The following is a 20662-nucleotide window of genomic DNA, read 5'->3' as shown; positions in this document are numbered from 1 at the left end:
GCATGCATATAAGCACACCAATGGACACAAGACACTGGGGGGTGGGGTGGGATGAGGGCCTGCGACAGGGGATAGGGGAGGCTGGGGGAAGGTCAATGGGGTGGGGGGGAAGGAGATATATGTACTACTTTAAACAATTTTTAAAAATCCTAAAAAAAAAAATCCATGTGAGAGCGAAACATCTATCAACCACCTCTTGACTTCCCGTATCAGGGAGGGGATGGAGCCACAACCTTTCCATGCACAGAATGACGCCCAACTGAGCCTCAGGGGCCAGGGCCCTGTGTACCTTTTATTAAAATGTTCTTGGTCCCTCCTGTTGCGACAGGGAAGGATTCTGATTGGTGCCATTAGGGTCATATCACAATCCCTGTAGCCAACCACTGGCTACACTGATGTCAATCATTATAGCTAAGAGAATAGGTGTTATGATTGGGTGGGACTTGCAGGGGGCAGGGAAGCAGTTCTCTAAAAGGAGGGTGAGGTTTGGTTCACCTGAAGAAGGGACTCTGGACAAGAACTATGGAATAAAACCACACTTAGCGAGCACAGCTTTATGTATATAAAACACAAAAGACTATCCAGATACTTCACATCCATATCCCAGAAATTTTGAGATATCATTGGCTAAATTTCTTAATCCTTTCAATAGAATTTTCTGTCAGTATGGGAGACTTTAGACAATTCATTCCCAACTAAGTCAGGATATATTAATTTCCCTGGAACAAGATGTGTTGATGATTAAATGAGAAAATAAATGTCTTAATACATGGCAGACACTTATTTTACTTTCTCCCTCTATACGACTTCCTTTCTTTCTGCTACTGGGTCACCAACAAAAAACGTGAGTCATGTCCTGACTGGTTTGGCTCAGTGGATAGAGCGTCGGCCCTTGGACTGAAGGGTCCCAGGTTCGATTCCCGGTCAGGGCTCATGCCCAGGTTGCAGGCTCCATCCCCAGGAGGTAGCCAATCCATGATTCTCTCTCATCATGGATGTTTCTCTCTCTCCCTCTCCCTTCCTCTCTGGAATCAATAAAAAATATATTAAAAACAAACAAAAACCTGAGTCATGACAGATGAGGTATGGTTTATTCTCTATTTAAATTGATAGTAGGTGACAGGTAAATTTTATTTATTTTAAATTTTAAATTATTTCTTATTGATGAGAGAGAGAGAGAGAGAGGTGTTGTTCCACTTATTCATGCATCATTGGTTGGTTCTTGTATGTGTCCTGACTGGGGATGGAACCCACAACCTTGGTGTATGGGGATGGGGTTGTAACCCACTGAGCTACCCAACCAGGGCCCCATAACCGGTGAACTTTAGAAAGCCTATACGATCATGGCATTGCAGACCTGCTAACCACCTACCCCCGGGGATAACATGTGCTCTTGTTCAGCCTTATTATATCATTTGTGATGCTAACATAATGAGGAACTTCATAACAGCGACTTTAGACAAAACACCCATCTTGTGCACCTTACATCCTGAGGCTGTTCTCAAGCACTTCAACTTTCATGGTTAAAATAAAATCAGGCATGTCTTGATGAGTTCAGTATTATCTTATACTGGAGGCCCGTTGCAAGAAGAGATTCGTGCAATAGGCCTTCCTTCCCTTGGTTTCCAGCACGGGTTTTCCTCCGGCACCCGGGACCCAGGCCTTCACTCCGGCCAGAGTCTGCCTTCTTCGTCTTCGCTGTGGCCGGAGTGCTGCTCCTGTAGATCCCTTCGCCCCCCGCCCTCCCTCTCATAGCAGGTGTCCTGCCCCGCCCAGCCACTCCGCACCTGGAGCAGCTGGGCGGCCGCCATCTTTGTCTTTCTAATTTGTATATTCCCTCCTGATTGGCTGGTGGGTGTAGTGGAGGTACGGTCAATTTACATGTTTGTCTATTATTAGGTAAGATACTTGATTTAGTACAAAGGTTATAGTAATTATCTTTTGTTTCCTGCCCCTGTAACCTGATAATGTTCCTGTTTTGGGCTTTCTTAACCCTCAACTGTTGAAACAGCTCAACCTAAAACTAAAACTTGTTCCATCCCTAGTGGAACCCAATTCAATAGCTCTATGGCCTGGTTTTGTTAGCATTTCTGTTCCTAGTCTGGCCTTTCACCCTGAGTCCTATTGCTGCTTGCTCATCTTGTCCCCTTGATACCCTATTCCAGTTCCTTAAATGGGCTCCATGGTCCCCTCCTGACCTCCAGCTCCGCAGGACTATTGATTTCCTTGCCTTCTTGTCGTCCATGGACTGGATGCCTATCCTTGAATCACATGTGAGCCCTCTCCCATGCTGCCTTTGCTGCCAATGCCTGACAGGTCTCTGGCCTGGCCTTCTTTCCCAGCCAACCCTAACTGTCCATTGGATTTAGCTACATGGAGCTCTTTGATGACTCAGCGAAAGGGGATTTGGTGAACTGATGGGCACTGAAGCCAGAATGCAGGCAGCTAGTAGACTTGCTAAGATACTTAACTTTGAAGGGATGCAAAGAAATAGCATGGTAGCTTATTTAAATGGGGAAAACTGCCCCAACTGGTTTGTTCAGTGGTTAGAGCGTCAGTCCGCAGACTAAAGGGTCCAGGGTTCGATTCCAGTCAAGGTCACATACCTTGGTTGCAGGCTCAATCTCCAGCCCCAGTTGGGGCATGTGTGAGAGGCAGCCAATCAATGTTTCTCTCTCTCTCTGTTTCTCCCCTCCTTTCCACTTTCTCTAAAGAAAATCAATGGAAAAAATATCCTCTGGTGAGGATTAAAAATAAAAACTAGTTGCAATGTGAAATCTAAAAAAAATAAAAATAAATAAATGGGAAAAACATGAGCATATTTATAGGTCAATAGGAATGATCCAGTTGAGAGGGAGCAGTGGCTATGCTGCTGAGGGGGAAAGAACAGCCCATAGCACAAGGTTATGAGAAAGCAGAGAGGCTCCATCTCCTGCTATGAGAACAAAGAGGCGGGGACGAGGGGGGAGCAGAAACAGAGAAGGAGCAATGCAAGGACAGCTGCAGGAAAGAACTGGGAGGAGTACTTACTGCCGGGTTCCAATCTCCTGTGGGGCCCAACCATGTGCAATAGCGTAAGATACTGCCTCCTGATTTTCCCTTTTCTTTATGCTAGCCCCAGGCTTGCAAACAAGAAAATTTTTTTAAAATGTATTTTTATTGATTTCAGAGAGGAAGGGAGAGGAAGAGATAGAAACATCAATGATGAGAATCATGGATCAGCTGCCTCCTGCACACACCCCACTGGGGATCAAGCCCGCAACCCAGGAATGGCCCCTGACTGGAATCGAACCCAGGCCTATGCTATATCCACTGAGCCAAGCCAGCCAGGGCAAGAAATTTTGACCATGATGTTACTGTATTTTAACTCACTGAACTTTTCAATGTTACTTTAAAAGACAGGCTCTTGACTATAAGAAATTCTAGCATCCTTAGTACATTTGGAACTGACCACTCAAGACTTGTTTTCCTCTATCTCTAAACAGATGATACTAAAAAAGTAATAATAAGAAGAAAATAAATAAAATAATAATAAGCCACTTCCTTCCAGATATCCATAATCTCACTTCCTGGGGATTTCTGCTGCATTCCCATGGAAAAGCTTTCTGAGGGTACATCAGCTAGGTGTGCTCCTCAAGAACACGTTTCCTGGTTTTCTTAATCTTCCTAAGTTGTAACTATCAATCCATTTAATAGTTTGTAGGGCTGCTTTCATTTTGGATCGGGGTAGGGATCATCATGGTAAAAACATATTCAAATGGAAAAATCCCAACAGTTTGCAACTGTGTAGATTTTGCACACAACCACAGAGATTGCTACCTGGGCTAAAGTTACCAAAATAGTTGAAAATGCCCAACTCACAAATTATTTAGCAGCTCTCTCTGCAATTGCTTATAAAATCAGAAACCATTGAGCACATCTATTATAAGCTGCCTTAATATTTAAATCTATCAGTCTTCCTTGTTCCCCAAACAAAATATTTTAATTGAAATCGAGTTCAAATGAACATAAAAGTTATCCCTAAGGAACACCTCACAATGGCGGCAGGGTGGGGCATGTGAAGGGGACTGGTTATGAAACCGGACAACCAAGGGGTCCAGGCTGCCTGTCACTACCTGAGCCAATTCAGCAGAGACAGGGTCGAATCATATCTGAGGGTTTATTCCAATCCTGCTGGCAGCATGGAGAGCAGCAGGTCACCCACAAACATCTGCTCTGCCCCCCCCCCCCCCCCCATAAGCCAGCTGCTAGTATTGAGGACAAAGATCACATAGGAAAGTAGGAATTACAGGCAGGGGAAGTGGACACGGGATAATGGATGGTTACAGGCAATGTGGCTGGGGGGAACAGGGGTCACAAAGGCTAGGCAAAGGGCAGGGACTCTGGGACTAGATTATTTCAACAACAAGGTTGTTGATCTTTCCACGATGATAGGCAGCTCTCAGAAAAGGAGGATGGTCTGACTACATTCCTAGGATAACTCCTCTGTCCCGGGCATGCTGGGGGCAGGGGGGGGGGGGGGGGGGCGTGCAGCTCCCAGCAAGGTGAGAATGTGCTTTCTCTATCAGAACAGAGCCATCACGGTTGACAGAGCATGAGTAATCCTAATACATATAAAAACCCAGGGTCCATAACGACCAACCGAAGGCTTGACTGAACACTGGAAGTCAGTCCTGCAGTCAGTGCTGGGTTGCCGTGGTGATGTGGCTGGGGATCAGGCCCGGAGAGAGGCCTGAAGAGAGAGGCAGGGTCTGATCCACAGCCTCCGTAGCAGCTGTTGATCAGCTGTTGCCTCTTTCTCTCCGGACTTTGCCAGCAACCACACCGCTGTTTCTCTCCGGGCCTCCGCAGGGGCTGCTGATCAGCCCTGCCTCTCTGATCAGACCCAGAGATAGGCCCGGAGATGCTGACTGGCATAGAAACCGACCAATCAGAACCAAATCTGGGAGGAACCAAGATGGTGGCAAAGTTAAACAACTAAACTGCCGCCACGCACAACAATTTCAAAAATACAACTAAAAGACAAAATGTCTACCACCCAGAACCACGGGAAAGCTGGCTGAATGGTAGATTTACAACTAAGAAGGAAAAAGAAAGGAGAACAAATGCGGAAAAGCTGAGGTACGGAGGCGCGCGTAGCGGGCTGGTGGCGGGCAACGGGGCGTGCGGCTTTTTTTCAACCCGAAGGGAGACAAGCTCCCAATCACTCTGAAACCCAGTTTCTGGGGACACGCGGGGGACCCAGACACCTACGGGGAGAAGCTGGACTCTCGGCCATCAGGTCGGAAAGTGAGAGTGACTTTCTTGCAGAGGTGCGCCCAGCAATCAGTGTTTACTGCACTGGAACGTGGGACGTGGGGACTGGGAAACGCGGAAAGGCAGAGACGGCTGACGGCAGCCATCGCCAGTTTGCCACGCCCTGAGACCCCGCCCCGCACATTCTACAAACCCGCCCAGGCTTCACACAGCAGCTTTTGCATATAAATGGCCTGCACTGTGGCAGCTTAACCAAATCAACTGAAGCTCCAGTCAGACTGCTCCAAAACCACTCAAGCAAAGAGGAGAAAACTAGTTCTTGCTGTAGCTCCTGCTGGGGGGCCTCAGACAGTAGTTGACCTGCACCCCATTGGAGATCCAGAAACTAGGGCATCTAGTGGTTGGTGTGAAACGACACCAGATTTCAACCACTCGCATAAGGGACACATTCAAGAGGCAGACTCAGTGAGCACCAAAGACCTACTGGAACAAGTCCCGCCCCATAAACGTGTCTCCAGCACAGCAATTCCTCCTTTATAGACACAACGGGTCCTCACAGCCAATAGGCCTGGAGGTCAATTCCTCCCAGTGACACCAACAACAATCAAGACTTAACTACAACAAGGCTGTACACACAGTCCACTAAGGGGTGCACCAAGAGCATCCACCTCAGGTAACTGGGAGGCTGAGCCGTTAAACCAATAGGACACCTAGTACACAAAGCTACCCTAACCAACTCAGGGAAGCAGCGAAAATGAGGAGGCAAGGAAACAGATCCCAAACGAAAGAAATGGAGGAGAACAAACAAATGGACATAGAATTCAAAACCACGGTTATAAGGTTTTTCAAGAATTTCATGGAAAAGGCCGATAAATTTAATGAGACCCTCGAGGATATGAAAAAGGACCGACTAGAAATGAAACATACACTGACTGAAATAAAAAATATTATACAGAGACCCAACAGCAAACTAGAGGAATGCAAGAATCAAGTCAAAGATTTGGAATACAAAGAGGAAAAGGACACGCCTCTAGAAAAACAAGAAGAGAATTCAGAAAGTAGAAGATAGTGTAAGAAGCCTCTGGGACAACTTCAAGCGTACCAACATCCGAATTACGGGGGTGCCAGAAGAAGAGAGAGAGCAAGACACTGAAAACCTATTTGAAGAAATAATGACTGAAAACTTCCCCCACCTGGTGAAAGAAATAGACTTACAAGTCCAGGAAGCACACAGAACCCCAAATAAAAGGAATCCAAAGAGGACCACACCAAGACACATCATAATTAAAATGCCAAGGGCAAAAGACAAAGAGAGAATCTTAAAAGCAGCAAGAGAAAAACAGTTAGTTACTTACAAGAGACCACCCATACGATTATCAGCTGATTTCTCAACAGAAACTATGCAGGCCAGACGGGAGTGGCAAGAAATATTCAAAGTGATGAATAGCAAGAACCTACAACCAAGACTACACTACCCAGCAAAGTTATCATTCAGAATTGAAGGGCAGATAAAGAGCTTCAAAGGTAAGAAAAAGCTAAAGGAGTTAATCACCACCAAACCAGTATTATATGAAAAGCTGAAAGGTATCATTTAAAAAGAGGAAAAGAAGAAAAAAGTAAAGATAAAAATTATGAACAACAAATACATACCTATCAACAAGTGAATCTAAAAGTCATGTGAATTAAAAATCTGAAGAACAGAATAAACTGGTGAACATAATAAAATTAGGGGCATAGAATCGGAGTGGATTGATAATTCTCAGGGGGAAAGGGGTGTCTGTGTGGGGGGTATGGGAAGAGACTGGACAAAATCATACACCTATGGATGAGGACAGCCGGGGGGAGGTAAGGGCAGAGGGGGAGTGGGATCCGGGTGGAGGGGAGATATGGGGGGAAAAAAAGGAGAAACATTTGTAATAATCTGAACACTAAAAATTTATTAAACTTTAAAAAAAAAGAACCAAATCTGGGTGAACAGTGAGGAGCTAATGGCTGCCTAGGAGGCGGAGCTTTTGACACTGACTGGCATAGAAACTGACCAATCAGAACCAAATTCGCTGGCAGAGGAGGGCAGTTGGGGCCGAGATCAGGCCTGCAGGGGAGGGCAGTTGGGAGAGAGATCAGGCCTGCAGGGGAGGGCAGTTGGGGGCAATCAGGCAGGCAGGCAGGCGAGTGGTTTGGAGCCAGCGGTCCCAGATTGCGAGAGGGCAGTCAGATATCCCCCAAGGGGTCCCCGACTGGAGAGGGTGCAGGCTGGGCTGAGGGAACCCCCCCACACAAGAATTTTGAGTACTGGGCCACTAGTATTTCTTATAATTGTGGCTGGTCCCCAGTATTCTATTTTGGCCCCTAACAGGTAGGCTTCTCACATTAGATCCAGCTGCGGCGGGTTAGTGTCAGAGATATTTTGTACTTATCCCTATAGACTTGGGGGGGAGGGGTGTGTGTGGCTATTTTCATCTTTTAAAAACTCAACTTTTAGAATTCAGTTTCCAAACCTATTTTAATAGAGTTGATGCCGATGGTATAACAAACATTGAATTTGTACCTAAATGGGAGCTTCTAAATGCTATTTCATTAATCCAATAATTTCCATGTCCTTTTACCCACCAGTCTTACTCCCTGTCACTTGCAATAGCCTGAGTCAAACTGCTGCCACACAGGATTCCATTGGTTCTGACCCAGATAACTTTTCAGGGCTTCATCTACTGCCACTCCCTAGCCCTGACCCTCTGGGCCCGCTGTTCCCCAGGCCCAATTGTCCTTTCTCATCTGCTTATCAAATGCTCCACCCTTCAGTTCAAAAAATGTCCATCTCTTCTCCAATGTTTCTCTGAGTTCTTCAGCTTTATTCCAAAGGGCTGTGCAATCTTTCTCCATTGTTTCTGTAGCACTTAGATCATTTCTATTAGCTTTTCCTTCCTATAATATATATGTTTCTACTAGATTTTGCTCTCATATATTTCCTTCCTGTAATATATGTTTCTCCTAGATCCTGCCTTACCCCCTGATGTTCCTGACAATCAGCAGAGTGCCTAAAAGGATTCTGTATCTATGGAATGAATGAACAAACAGGCTTTATGTCTAAATACAATGTTGCCCTAACTGGTTTGGCTCAGTGGATAGAGCGTTGGCCTGCGGACTGAAGGGTCCCGGGTTCGATTCCAGTCAGGGGCATGTACCTTGGTAGCGGACACATCCGCAGGGGGCAGTGTGCAGGAGGCAGCTGATCGATGATTCTCTCTCAATGATGTTTCTAACTTTCTATCCCTCTCCCTTCCTCTCTGTAAAAAAAAAAGAAATCAATAAAATATATTTTAAAAATAAATAAATAAGTAAATAAATACAATGTCTTCACCTCCTGGGTAAACACTTGCCATGGTCTGTATTTTGCCTACTCAGCCAGATTCTGCCTACTATGGTATCCAGTGTCCAGGTATTCCAAACAAGTTTACATAATAAACACTTGACAAAACTTGCTTTATTACCAGCCTACATTTTCCACTCTGCTGTTTTTCCTTGTCTACAAACTGGCCTCTTTTCATTCATATCCTTATTTGTTTATTTTCAAATTTTATTAATGTATTGGGTGACACTGGTTTATAAGATTACACAGGTTCCAAGTGTACAATTCCGTAACACATCACCTGTGTATCACATTGTGTCCACCACCCAGAGTCGTCTCCTCCCATCATCACATATTTGATCTGAACCAATAAATTACATAGAAGAAAGCATAACTACTGAACCTATGGACTTTGATCTTAAATAGGCTTTTGTGAACTTGACCCTGGATAACTTTGTTCTGACCTGGATAACTTTTCATGGCTTCATCTACTGCCACTCCCTAGCCCTGACCCTCTGGGCCTGCTGTTCCCCAGGTAAGTAACAGCAAAAGTAAGTGAATGGGACTATATCAAACTAAAAAAATGCTGCACAGCCCAAGAAACCATCAATAGAACAAACAGCGACCAACCAAATAGAAAATATTTACAAACACCACCTCTGATAAGGGGCTAACATCCAAAATATATAAAGAACTCATACAACTCAACAACAAAAAAACAAACATTTATTTTTAGCATTTTAAACTTCAATTATGGGGTTTCCATGCTTCTATTTGGGGAGGAATGTATAGCACAGCATGAAAGTAGGGGAAGAAAACCGACAGTAGGGCAGTAATTCATATTGTGGCACTTTATGCGTATAAAGCGCTATTTCTTACCTCATGGGAACAACTGGGTGAGGAAGGGTTTATTATCCCAATTGTGATTCTAGGGGTAAGGGCTTCCTCATAGCAGCCAGCCAACATAGGGCCCAAAACCAGTCTCCCAATTCCCAGCTCAGCACTCCTTTGGGCTGCCATAGCATGCTTGAGGGCTCAGAATGCCATGCGGCACTGATTCGGGGGTTGTCACCGAGTCAGACTTGAGCATTCTGGTATTAAACGGGGACTCCCAGTACTCCTTCTCGGGGAACCCTTTTGTTCAGACTTGAATGAAGCTGTATGCTGCTGCCAGTGTCTTAAGAGGACATGTGGGTGACCTTGTCTAGAAGGCAGAGAAGGAAGACTCCTGGAAGAGGGGACAGAGGAAGAAACAAATCCTGAGTTTATTGGGCGAGTATTAAAAGACAGATTAAGTAAATATATTTTAGTGCCTCACGAAAATATAAAAACAACAGGAAAGGCTATGACTGTGCACAGAAAGGCTGTGAGGAGGAGGAAAGGTGTGTTGTCAACTGTTTTGTATTCTGGGCCTGGCTCTCGAGGGCGCAGCCCTGCTTCCAGCAGTTAACAAATACCCTTTTCTCCCCCAACAAATATTTACTAAGTGTAATATGTGCCAGACTCTACAGAACAAACCTATAGGTATAAAACCACAATGGAATAAAAATCTAACAAACTCCAGGACCAAGGCTGTAGTAACGGATATACCACAACTTCCATCCCCTGGAGAAACAGTTGCACACCTGCACCGAAACATGTGAGAAGGATGTTTACAGAAGTGCCATTTACAGAAGAAAACAAAAACAAAAGCTGGAAACAACCCAGCAGACAGCAGCAGCTGAGACGGTCATGAAGCTGCAGCACGCTTTATGTCATGAAAATGAACGCCTGGGTCACCGTGGGTCAGTGCCTCGGTGACGGTAACGCAAGAGGCTCCGTGAGATGAATGAGAGCACGTGCAGAGGAGCTCTAAGGCAGCTCGGAGCACGCCCACCGGCTGGGAAGAGGAGGAGGAAAAAGAACGACAGTGCCACACATCCACATGAACGAACTAAAAGATGTTAACAAGCAGAGAAAGCAAATCAGATATAGTCTATTTCCAGTTATATAAAGTCCATAAACAGGCAACTATGAACCATTATGTCAGTTAGGAATACAGCTGACCCATGAACAATATGGTTTTGAAGTGCATGGTCAACTTTTATGAGGATTTCTTTTCAATTAATACATACAGTACCGTAAATGTATTTTCCTTATGCTTTTAATAACATTTTCTTTTCTTTGGCTTGCTTTGTTGTAAGAATAGAGTTTATACTACAAATAACATACAAAATACATGTAAATCGACTGTTTATGCTATTGGTGAGGCTTCTGGTCAACAATACGCTATTAGAAGTTTTTGGGGAGTCAACAGTTAATGCAAATGTTCAACAGTTTGGGGGGGTCAGGACCCCAACCCCTGCATTAAGGGGCAACTGTACATGCCGAGGTGGTAAAGACTAAAAGGTGACGTTACTACAAATTTCCAAATAGTGAGTACCTCCCGGGACGAGGAGCGGCGGGGAGGGGAGCGCACAGGCTCCGGGGCCTGAGCAGTGGGAACCCGGCCATCTTTACTGTCCTCCCAGGTGCACAGGCACATTTCCACTTGTGTATTCTATTTCACATGGAAAGAAAGAAGATAGGACAAAAGAAAAGCACTTGTAAGTGCTACCATTTACAACAGTGCCTGTGAAAGGTCCTGCATGAGTGGGGGATAGAAAGTGACAAAATGTGGAACTGGGAGAAAACTGAGAGACCACCACCCTCCGTCTCCACCTCCCTGCTCACCCTGCTCACCCAGACCTGGGAGGGCCCTCTCCTCTGCACACCTCCGCCAAGCCTCACCACCTCCCCATCTGCGCGGAGACCCATGCCACGAGCTGGAACCGGAGCAGGGACTTCCCTTTGTCCACTCCAGGAAGAGCACCGCCAGCACCAAAGAGGTTCCCACAAGTTAGTGTCCCATTCGAGGGGCGGGCACGGGGCCGCGTCCCTGGTAGAGGTACGACGGGAAGTGAGAGCCATCCACTTCCCTCTCGCAACCCAACACAGCCCCCGGGGGTGCGAGCAGGGGATGGGAGAAGCAGATCAGTCCAGTTCTTTCTTCACCGTCACTGCCCAACCCAGGTCTCCCCATTGGGGAAACTGACGTTTACGAAGTAGCTAACATGTCAGTGCTTCACAGAAATCACAATCCACCCCTAAACACTATAAAAGATTAATCCCACTTCGCAGATGAGAAAACTGAACATCGAAGAGAATCAAAGCAGCGTGAGTAAGCTGAAAACGGCTGGGCTGGTTTTCCAGGCTAGAGCGCTCTGGCACTTCTTAGCGGACCCGGGGCGTGTCCGCCGGCCCCCGGACGGATGAGCTAGCACTAACAACAAAAAGGCTCACTAAGAGACACGGTTTTACCAGAAAAGTATTGAAACTTGACTAATCTTTTATTTTTCTTATTTGACTTCTCAAAAAGGGTGGTAGAGTTAAAAATTTTCTTTGATACGTTTTTACAATTGTATCCTCTTCTCTATTCTGAGACTTTTCCATAAGAATATTCACTTTAATCCGACTTCTGCGCGGCTGGAAAAGTGGGTATGCAATAACACTCTCAAACTCCTTTATCTCTTTCTGTATTCTCTCGCGCTTCTCTGCCTTGGGCAGCTGGGTCTGGCTTTTTCTCAAGACTCTTGCCCTGAGCCTTTGCTCTATAAGTTCCCTCCCCCTAGTCATGCGTTCCTGGTGATCTTTAATTTGCATCTGTTCCCTCTCGTTTACCTGTTTTCTTCTCTGTGCATTCTGGACACCAGGCCCCTCGAACACGATTTTCGGGAGTGCTGTTTCAGAAGGGGATCGCAGTAACTGTCGAAATGTCTTCTCTGTGAGTTCTCTGGCCTGTGCTGCCTGGCGCACTTGCCTCTCTATGTGTCTCATCTCTCTCTCAGGCACCAAGCACCACTGTTTCTGTCTCTCTGTGCTTTGCGTTGTCTTCCCCTCCCATTTCTTCTCGATCCCATTGCCTATCTCTTGTTCTTTCATCGTTCCCACCAATCCTTTACTATAATAAGACTCCACTCGGGCGAGCCAGTAGTCAAGGGAAAGGTCTTGCTCCCTATAGAGTGTTTGATACTCTTCTTGATTTTTTTGAGTTCTCAGTTGTCTTGCTGCTTTTGTATGCACACCACCTAGATTCTATCGGAGGGAAGGACAGAACTGTATAGGGTGACCATTTTTTTACATTGAACGTATTTAAACAGGAGTTTACCCTGACTACTGACCCCAAGAAGAGATGAGTGGTTTATGATTTACTTTAGTTTAAGAACTTTGTTACTCCCATCATTCCTAGGTGAGCCTGTGAGCTCTGAAAGTTGAAGTACCTACCACCAAAGTCAATAACAGGCTTTTTAAAAAGATAGTGTTGGGAGTTTCCAAAATAATACTTTGTTTTCCAAGTATGGACATAGCTAGGAAACAGTTGCCAGTGTACACACACTACTCGAGGTGTCACTTCAGCAGAAAGGTTTTAAACATAAGGTCCTTTCTCTTAGTAGTTCCAACCTGTATGATGTGAAGATAACTTATTTACCAATATTTTTTTCTCCAGTGGGGACTGCTGACCTGAAGCAATCCTAGGGTCTCTAGATGCTTTAACCCAGGCCAACCTGAAACACAAGAAAAGCAAAGGCAGATTAGAATGTGGGAGGTGAACAGATCTCCCATACTGACTAAACCAAACCCAACTGCCTTGGCCAAGGCCAAGGATATTCCGCTGAGAAAGAGTACACCTGCTAACAGGCAAGACTGCACATGGCCATTTCCCCCGGGAAACCACCACGTTCCTAGGGTGGACAACAGTAACATGAACGCTCTTTTAATAAGAGCATGTCCTCCTTTCCTATGAATTAAAAGCGTACTTCTCTTGTGGACCCAACGCAAACCATTCTGAATCTTGTATCAGGGACTGGGCGGGGGGAGAGACAGACTCCTTGGTGAAATGTGGCCCAAGCACATCCATGTCAGCCCGCTCCGCCCCCCAGGCCTCCCCGCCTTCGGAGATAACCCTAGAATGAAGTGGTACGAGTTCATTCTCATTCTGCAGTTTCTTGATTCTGGCCCTCTCTGCCTCTATCAGCAAATATAGCATCTCTGCCCTCTAATCTTTTGTTCTGAAATTCTGTTCTTCCTTATACTGCCATTCATCCTTCACCTTAAATCCATTATGACACCATTCCCTGTTTACCCCTTATGATGGGAATTTGTGCTTACTCTGGTTTATTTATAGGACAGCCTGATGGCAACACAACTGGTGACTACCAACTCTCTATGCCATCCTTGGCCTCATCTGAGTTTACTGTGAGGTCACACTTAACCACCGAAGATGCCTGACATCTCATCTCTAAGCCCTTTTTAAAGAATATTGCTGATGGTTAAGAGCATGGGCTCTGAAGCCGGACAGGGCTGTGTGTGACACAAGGCAAGCAACTTCCTCTCTCTCCACATCAGTTTCCACCTCTACAGAACAGATGCACAATAAGAACCTGTCTCTGGAGATAAGAACGAACAAGTGTGAACGAGATCGCAGAGCCTGGCATAACGCCTGGTCTGTGCTAAGTCTCCATTGAACACCAGGTGTCTGCCCTCCCCAAGGCCAGCCGCTGATCTCTAAAGTCTTCCTGTTTTACTCTACGTCTCAGTGACTCTGCCTTCTGAACACTTACCACTTTCACTTCGACAACTCATTTGAAAATCAACCATGGTTTACATTATGGTATCTGTATTCATATATCACATAAAAATTGACTGAAATTTAGACTCATAAAGGGTGGGAATTATATCTACAACTATAGTGATGTGTCTATATTATCAGAAAGGATCTTGATATCAAATATTGGACCTCACTGACCTCTTAGGTACATTCATATTTCTCTTACTATGTGTATCTATTTTGAGATTTAAAAAATGACCATCTTTTATTTAGTATATAGCATCTAGTAGAATACTTAACATTAGAGTCTGTGATCCCAAGTTCTCATAATTAATGACTTGTTGATTGATGATTATCCGTATCATATAATATCTGAGCATCTTTCTCTTATGTTCCCCATAATACTATCTTTTTAAAAATATATATATTTCTTTATTGATTTCAGAGAGGAAGGGGGAAGGAGAGATAGAAACATCAATGATGAGAGAGAATCATTGATCGCCTGCCTCCTGCACACCCCCTACTGGGGATCAAGCCCACAACCCAGGCATGTGCCCTTGGCCGGAATCGAACCTGGGACCCTTCAGTCCGCAGGCTGATGCTCTATCCACTGAGCCAAGCCGACTAGGGCTATATCTACTTTTTATTAAAACATTTACGTCTTTCTTGAAGTATATAGGCATCTTTGTGTTGTACGCCCGTCCTGGGTTCTCACATTTTGTCCTACCAGTATACTTTCATTGTATTTGAATTATTCATCTGTACTTTTTAAGGTCAGAGAACAGTTTTCAACTTTGCAGCCCAGCGTCAGCTCAAAGACTGGCAAAGATGCTAAATAAATACTAACTGAACAGATTGTGAGCTCCCATTGGGAAAAGGCCATCCTTATACACTCGTGTTCCTTTACTGCGTTAGGACAGTATTCCACGCATGGTGGACCTCCAATGAAAAGGGAAAGTTGCCCTAGCCGGTTTGGCTCAGTGGACAGAGTGTCAGCCTGCGGACTGAAGGGTCCCAGGTTCAATTCCAGTCAAGGCAATTCCAGGTTGCCGGCTTGATCTCCACTAGGGAGTGTGCAGGAGGCAGCAGATCAATGATTCTCTCTCATCATTGATGTTTCTCTCTCTCTCTCTCCCTCTCCCTTCCTCTATGAAATCAATAAAAATATATTTTAAAAAAAAAAGAAAAGGGAAAGTTGATGAGGGAAGAGCACTAATTTCAATTTCCATTTTCAAAGGAAACACACAGAGAGAAGTGAGAATAGAAATTGCCTACCGCCGAAACCGGTTTGGCTCAGTGGATAGAGCATCGGCCTGTGGACTGAGGGGTCCCAGGTTTGATTCCGATCAAGGGCATGTACCTTGGTTGCAGGCACATCCCTAGTGGGGGGTGTGCAGGAGGCAGCTGAATCAGTGTTTCTCTCTCATCAATGTTTCTTACTATCCCCCTTCCTCTCTGTAAAAAATCAATAAAATATATTTTTTTAAAAAGAAAGAAATTGCCTACCATCATGGGTTCAGCAACAAACCTCCTTTTGTAAGACAGGAAACCTGACACCCAGGGGCGTGAAATGACGGGGCCTGTCACTCTGGGTGGCTTGCTCCGTCCTAACCCCTCACTATTGTGTCTTTCCATCATAGCAGAGAAAGGAAGGCCAGAGCCTCCTCAAGAAGAGGCCACAGCTTGTCTCTTCAGAGAGAGGAGTGATGGCTCCAGAACCTCTTCACGCAGAGCTTCACACCGCTGCCTGGTGGGTGGGATGTCAGGGCCGAGAGGGAACGGAGAGACTTCAGAAGCTGTCTCTTCAGCACCAGTTTCTACTTTAGATCGCAATTAACGGATGACTGCAAGTAGCAAGATTTTCTAAAACTATTTGTTCTCATGTTTTAGAAAAGATTTGGGAAATGTCAACTGTCCGCCTAATGAATGATAATGATGCTTTAGAATAGGGGTCCTCAAACTTTTTAAACAGGGGGCCAGTTCCCTGTCCCTCAGACCGTTGGAGGGCCGGACTATAGTTTAAAAAAAACTATGAACAAATTCCTATGCACACTGCACATATCTTATTTTGAAGTAAAAAAAACAAAACGGCATAAACACCCGCATGTGGCCCGCGGGCCGTAGTTTGAGGACGCCTGCTTTAGATAGAGTTGGTTGGACGGGAGGCGAGGGACGCGGTAAATGGAGGTAGGTGTGCAAATGAACACCAAACTTGACCTAAGTCCGTGAAATCCTACCCAAGGCTGCCCCTTGCCTAGTGCTAGCGTCTAAGGAGGGGTGGTCAGCCTCTGGTTTCACCTCCCATCCCCGTGCTCACGGCATCACTGCTTCCTCCCATCCCCGTGCTCACGGCATCACTGCTTCCTCCCATCCCCGTGCTCACGGAATCACTGCTTCCCCCCATCCCCGTGCTCACGGCATCACTGCTTCCCCCCATCCCCCTGCTCACGGCATCACTGCTTCCCCCCATCCCCGTGCTCACGGCATCACTGCTTCCTCCCATCCCCCTGCTCACGGCATCACTGCTTCCCCCCATCCCCGTGCTCACGGCATCACTGCTTCCTCCCATCCCCGTGCTCACGGCATCACTGCTTCCCCCCATCCCCGTGCTCACGGCATCACTGCTTCCTCCCATCCCCGTGCTCACGGCATCACTGCTTCCCCCCATCCCCGTGCTCACGGCATCACTGCTTCCCCCCATCCCCCTGCTCACGGCATCACTGCTTCCCCCCATCCCCCTGCTCACGGCATCACTGCTTCCCCCCACCCCCCTGCTCACGGCATCACTGCTTCCTCCCATCCGCAGGGACTAAGCATTCCTCCTCCGCTCCCTCCCTCACCGCCCTCACCGCCCTCACCGCCCTCACCGCCCTCACCGCCCCGGAAGAAGCCCACTCACCCTTCCCGGAGGCCGGAAATAGCCCCAAACCGCCCAGGTTGGGCTCCCGCGAGGCCCGAGGAGCGCTAACACTCTAACTCCCAACATGCTGAGCTTTGTTTGTTTATCTACCGCGCAGCCGCACACGGGAAATACAGCTCAAGCCTGGCGGGAGTTGTAGTTCTCAATCCCTAAGCAGTTCGGTCCAGTTAGGCTTCTGGGAGGGAACGCGCCCCGCACTGGGCTCCCTGCAAGACGCGGGGCCAAGAAAATAAACATCCGAGGTTTGAGTCCGAAGAGGAAAAGTAGCGGAGTGGCGTCAATTACCCGCTTTCTTAGCCGAAGTCGCAGATCCAGGCTGGAGGCGACGCGGCACGCTCTTCTCCGAGAGGTTCCACTCCGCAGTCCCGCGATCGCCGGGGCGACCGTTATGACGTCACAGCCAAACGGGAGCCGCCGGCGGCGACGCTCTAGCCCGCCGCGCGCTCCCCGCCCCGCCGCCCGCGCCCAGGGGACGCTCTAGCCCGCGGCGCCGGCGGCTCTCTCGCCGGCCCGGGAAGCCCGCCAGCCCCGTGGGACTCGTGCTCGGGCTCCGCGGTCGCAGAGGCACGACACACGCGTGGGAGGGGGCCCGAGTTCCGTTTGCCGAGAGCCAGGAACAATAGGAAGGGCCCTGCGTGGGGAAGGGTGCTGTCTGCCTTTTGTTGATAACCTTCTCCTCCCTTCGCAGCCCTCGCCCCCCGTCCGTCATGGACCTCGCCGGCAGCTGCTCCAGCTTCCAGTCGGACCTGGATTTCTGTCCGGACTGCGGCTCAGTCCTGCCTCTGCCCGGGACTCGGGATGCAGTCACCTGTGCTCGCTGTGGCTTCTCCGTCCACGTGCGAGGTGAGGGCTGCTGGGCAGGGTCCCGGCTGAGGTCCCGGCGGGAAGGGTCGGGGCACGAACCCTGAGGGGAAGCGGGTCGGGCCGCCAGGTCTACCCGGGAGGGCTCGCGCGCCAGCTCCCCGCGCGCCGGCCGCACCTGCTCATTCTGCGCAGACTTCGAGGGGAAGGTGGTGAGGACCGCAGTCGTGTTCCACCAGCCGGGCTCAGCCGTGCCCGTGTCGACGGAGGACGGCCCCGAGCTCCAGGGGCCCGTGGTGAGTGGATGACGTCAGGGACGGGCCCCTCAGGGAGGGCGCGAAAGAAACGGAGGGCGATTGCGACGATCTGGCGAGTTTTGTACCCAATTCCGGTACCAAAGAGGGGCCTTGGGAGCAGCGGGGTCCGAGTGACCAGGCGGGGCTGTGACGAGGCCCCGCACCCGCCGTGGCTTCCAGGTGGACCGGCGCTGCGCCCGCTGCGGTCACGAGGGCATGGCTTACCGCACCCGCCAGATGCGCTCCGCCGACGAGGGCCAGACCGTCTTCTACACCTGCCTCCGCTGCAGGTGCGTACCCTCGCCGGCCCTGCCCTTCCTCAGGCTGTCTGCTGCCTAAACAGCCCCGCTGGTTTACGTTTTGTCCTGAATAAACAATTACTTCTTTTGGTCCCATCCATTTTTTTGTACAGTTCTGGTAGTAGGGAGATTTGTGGTCCTTTTATTTTTTAAAATTACACTTTTCTTATCCTTTTAATGCCAATGAACTAAACCTGTTAACATATTTAAGAGGAAATGAAAAATACAGAAGGCCAGTATGCTCAGTGGTCAGCAGTGATGTTGGCATCTCCCACTGCACCAGGCAGTGGTGCTCTCCTGAGATGGTGCGTGAGTTAAAGAGCCGGCTTGCTGGGTGGCTGGTGGCTTTAAGAGCTCCTCTTGGTCTCTGGTGCTCTGCAGTTGTACTGCAGCGTAGCAAAATGTGGCTTTAAAAATCTTGTTTGGGATTTGTTGGACTTTTCAACATTGAGGATTGATGTTTCTCTTTTCCACATCAACCTTGGAAAATTATCAGCCATTATTTCATTGAATATTGCTTTTCCCTATGTTCTCAATTCTCATATGCTGCAATTCTAATTAATTAGTTGTTTATTAGACTGTCTATCCTCCATTTCTCCATTTTTATGTAATTTTCTTTGTTTTGTAAAGTTTGGTTTTTTAGAATTTGAACTATGGGAATTCTTTGAAACATGAGATGAATGCTGTATCTTCAGCATTTGTGTTTCCTGTTGAGGTCCCTAGAGGTACAAGTCAGAATCACTCTAAACTTGGTTCCAGGTTTTTCTCAACTACATAGGTAGTATGAATTTGGGCTGCAAGTCCATGCAAGGGCCATCTATGGTTAGAAAATCTCAGAGGAGATTTTTCTTCCTCTACCTAGTGACACAAATCCCCTTCTGCAGAGTTAGATTTTTTTTCTTGTTTACTTTTACACAGAGGGGTAGCCCCGCGGGGTCCCAAATTTATGCCGAGTACCTCCAGCCATACATTGTAGTTCTGTCTCAGTTCCTTCATATGGCTGTCAGAACAGCAAGAGGACCACGGTAGCAGGGGTTTCAGTTTTCACTTACCTGTTTAGTTTCCTGGTTTTACATCGTTTAACCCAATATGAATTGCCTTTACTTTCTTGCCATCTCATCAATGGATTAAAATATTGATAGTTAGATATATCTTTTGAGAGTATTTCCCCCAGTCTTATCTATTTATTTTCTTAACTTTTAAAAAAATGAACAGAAGTTTTAAATTTTTATTAGGTCCAGTTTATCCTTTTTTTTCTCTCTCTCTTTTATGGCTAGTGCTTTTTGCATTCCAAGAAATATCTACATACTTCTTGGTCATAATTCTGTAGATATATTTTTAATCCCAGCATTTTTAGTTGGCTCGAAGTTAGAGGATTGTTTGTGGGCGGTAGCTTTCCACAGTGTCATAAATAAAAGCTCTTCCTTGATTATTTGAGTGTCACCTTACACTGCTAGAGCCTCTTCCTCAGTCCAATATGACAAAGAAATCCTTTCTTTCTCCACAGGTTCCAGGAGAAGGAAGACTCGTGATTTTCCTTTTTTTTTTTTTCTGGGCGACTCAACAATCCCTCCCCTCTCCTCTTCCTTGGGAGGTGAAGGATATTGGTTCCTAGATCCTTGTCCATCCCCTGTTGCAATATTTGCTCCCCAAGAAGCAGATCACCATGTGGAGATTACTGTTGTCCCCAGGTTGCTCCTATTCCTAGTTGAGTTTTTCTATTAAAGCTATATTTTTCAATAAGACAAATATGTGTATGTTACCTATAATCTGTTTTGTTCCAAATGGAATTTAAATGAGTTCATAGAGATATGTTTGTTCTTTTAACAAACGTATCAACTACAAAAAGAGTATACATTAGTAAATGAGAAAGAAAAAGAAAAAGCCCAAAAATTGAAGCCAGCAATGAAGCTAATATAAAAAAAGCAATTATAAGTATTTTCTCACTATCTAAATCTATTTGGTTCCCGAGTTTAGGGAAACAAAAAAGTGGGGTTTGGATAGTGAGAGATTAAACAGAAAATTTAACAAGATCTATTTGCTATGTAAGTTTGCACAACAAAAAACCTGATACTAAGGGATACCAGTGTGCACTTACTACAGGTGAACATTTTGGAA

At 46.7% G+C, this 20662-nt stretch overlaps 2 protein-coding genes across 5 annotated transcripts; one reads left to right on the top strand and one right to left on the bottom strand.

The window, feature by feature from the left end:
- Positions 1-9306: 9306 nt before the first annotated feature.
- LOC307105141 (uncharacterized protein ZNRD1-AS1) lies at positions 9307-17554 on the bottom strand. 3 transcript variants are annotated; one of them, XR_013813993.1, is made up of 4 exons: positions 16975-17031; positions 13110-13185; positions 11324-12715; positions 9307-9830 (listed from the first exon to the last, which is right to left on the bottom strand). XR_013813993.1 is itself a non-coding variant. In XM_079780643.1 (3 exons), exons 1-3 carry the CDS (start codon positions 16977-16979, stop codon positions 11963-11965), a joined length of 834 nt encoding a protein of 277 aa, XP_079636769.1. In that variant the 5' UTR covers positions 16980-17031; the 3' UTR covers positions 9307-11962. The 3 variants fall into 3 exon arrangements, 1 of the variants encoding a protein (XP_079636769.1); XR_013813992.1 differs by lacking the exons at positions 11324-12715; positions 16975-17031 and adding an exon at positions 17434-17554; XM_079780643.1 differs by having other exon boundaries at positions 9307-12715.
- POLR1H (RNA polymerase I subunit H) lies at positions 17269-20374 on the top strand. Of its 2 annotated transcripts, none has more exons than XM_079780645.1 (5): positions 17269-17390; positions 17837-17991; positions 18145-18245; positions 18426-18535; positions 20052-20374. In XM_079780645.1, the coding sequence occupies exons 2-5, from the start codon at positions 17856-17858 to the stop codon at positions 20074-20076; spliced, it is 372 nt and encodes a 123-aa protein (XP_079636771.1). In that variant the 5' UTR covers positions 17269-17390; positions 17837-17855; the 3' UTR covers positions 20077-20374. The 2 variants fall into 2 exon arrangements, with proteins under 2 accessions (XP_079636771.1, XP_079636770.1); XM_079780644.1 differs by lacking the exon at positions 17269-17390 and adding an exon at positions 17567-17712 and having other exon boundaries at positions 20052-20371.
- Positions 20375-20662: the final 288 nt, after the last annotated feature.

This window comes from Cnephaeus nilssonii, assembly GCF_951640355.1.
Source record: "Cnephaeus nilssonii genome assembly, chromosome: 9".
Classification (NCBI taxonomy): Eukaryota; Metazoa; Chordata; class Mammalia; order Chiroptera; family Vespertilionidae; genus Cnephaeus; species Cnephaeus nilssonii.
This window is presented reverse-complemented; position numbering and strand designations above follow the sequence as displayed.

What these genes read in the sequence shown, in the direction of transcription:
- POLR1H (XM_079780645.1), top strand. Translation starts at nt 17,856, where the DNA reads ATGGACCTCGCCGGCAGCTGCTCCAGCTTCCAGTCGGACCTGGATTTC. An exon ending in CCGAGCTCCAGGGGCCCGTG is followed by an intron (nt 18,246 to 18,425) that starts GTGAGTGGATGA and finishes CGTGGCTTCCAG; the next exon opens with GTGGACCGGCGCTGCGCCCG. An exon ending in TACACCTGCCTCCGCTGCAG is followed by an intron (nt 18,536 to 20,051) that starts GTGCGTACCCTC and finishes CTTTCTCCACAG; the next exon opens with GTTCCAGGAGAAGGAAGACT.
- LOC307105141 (XM_079780643.1), bottom strand. An exon ending in CACTGGAGAAAAAAATATTG is followed by an intron (nt 12,716 to 13,109) that starts GTAAATAAGTTA and finishes TCCCTCCGATAG; the next exon opens with AATCTAGGTGGTGTGCATAC.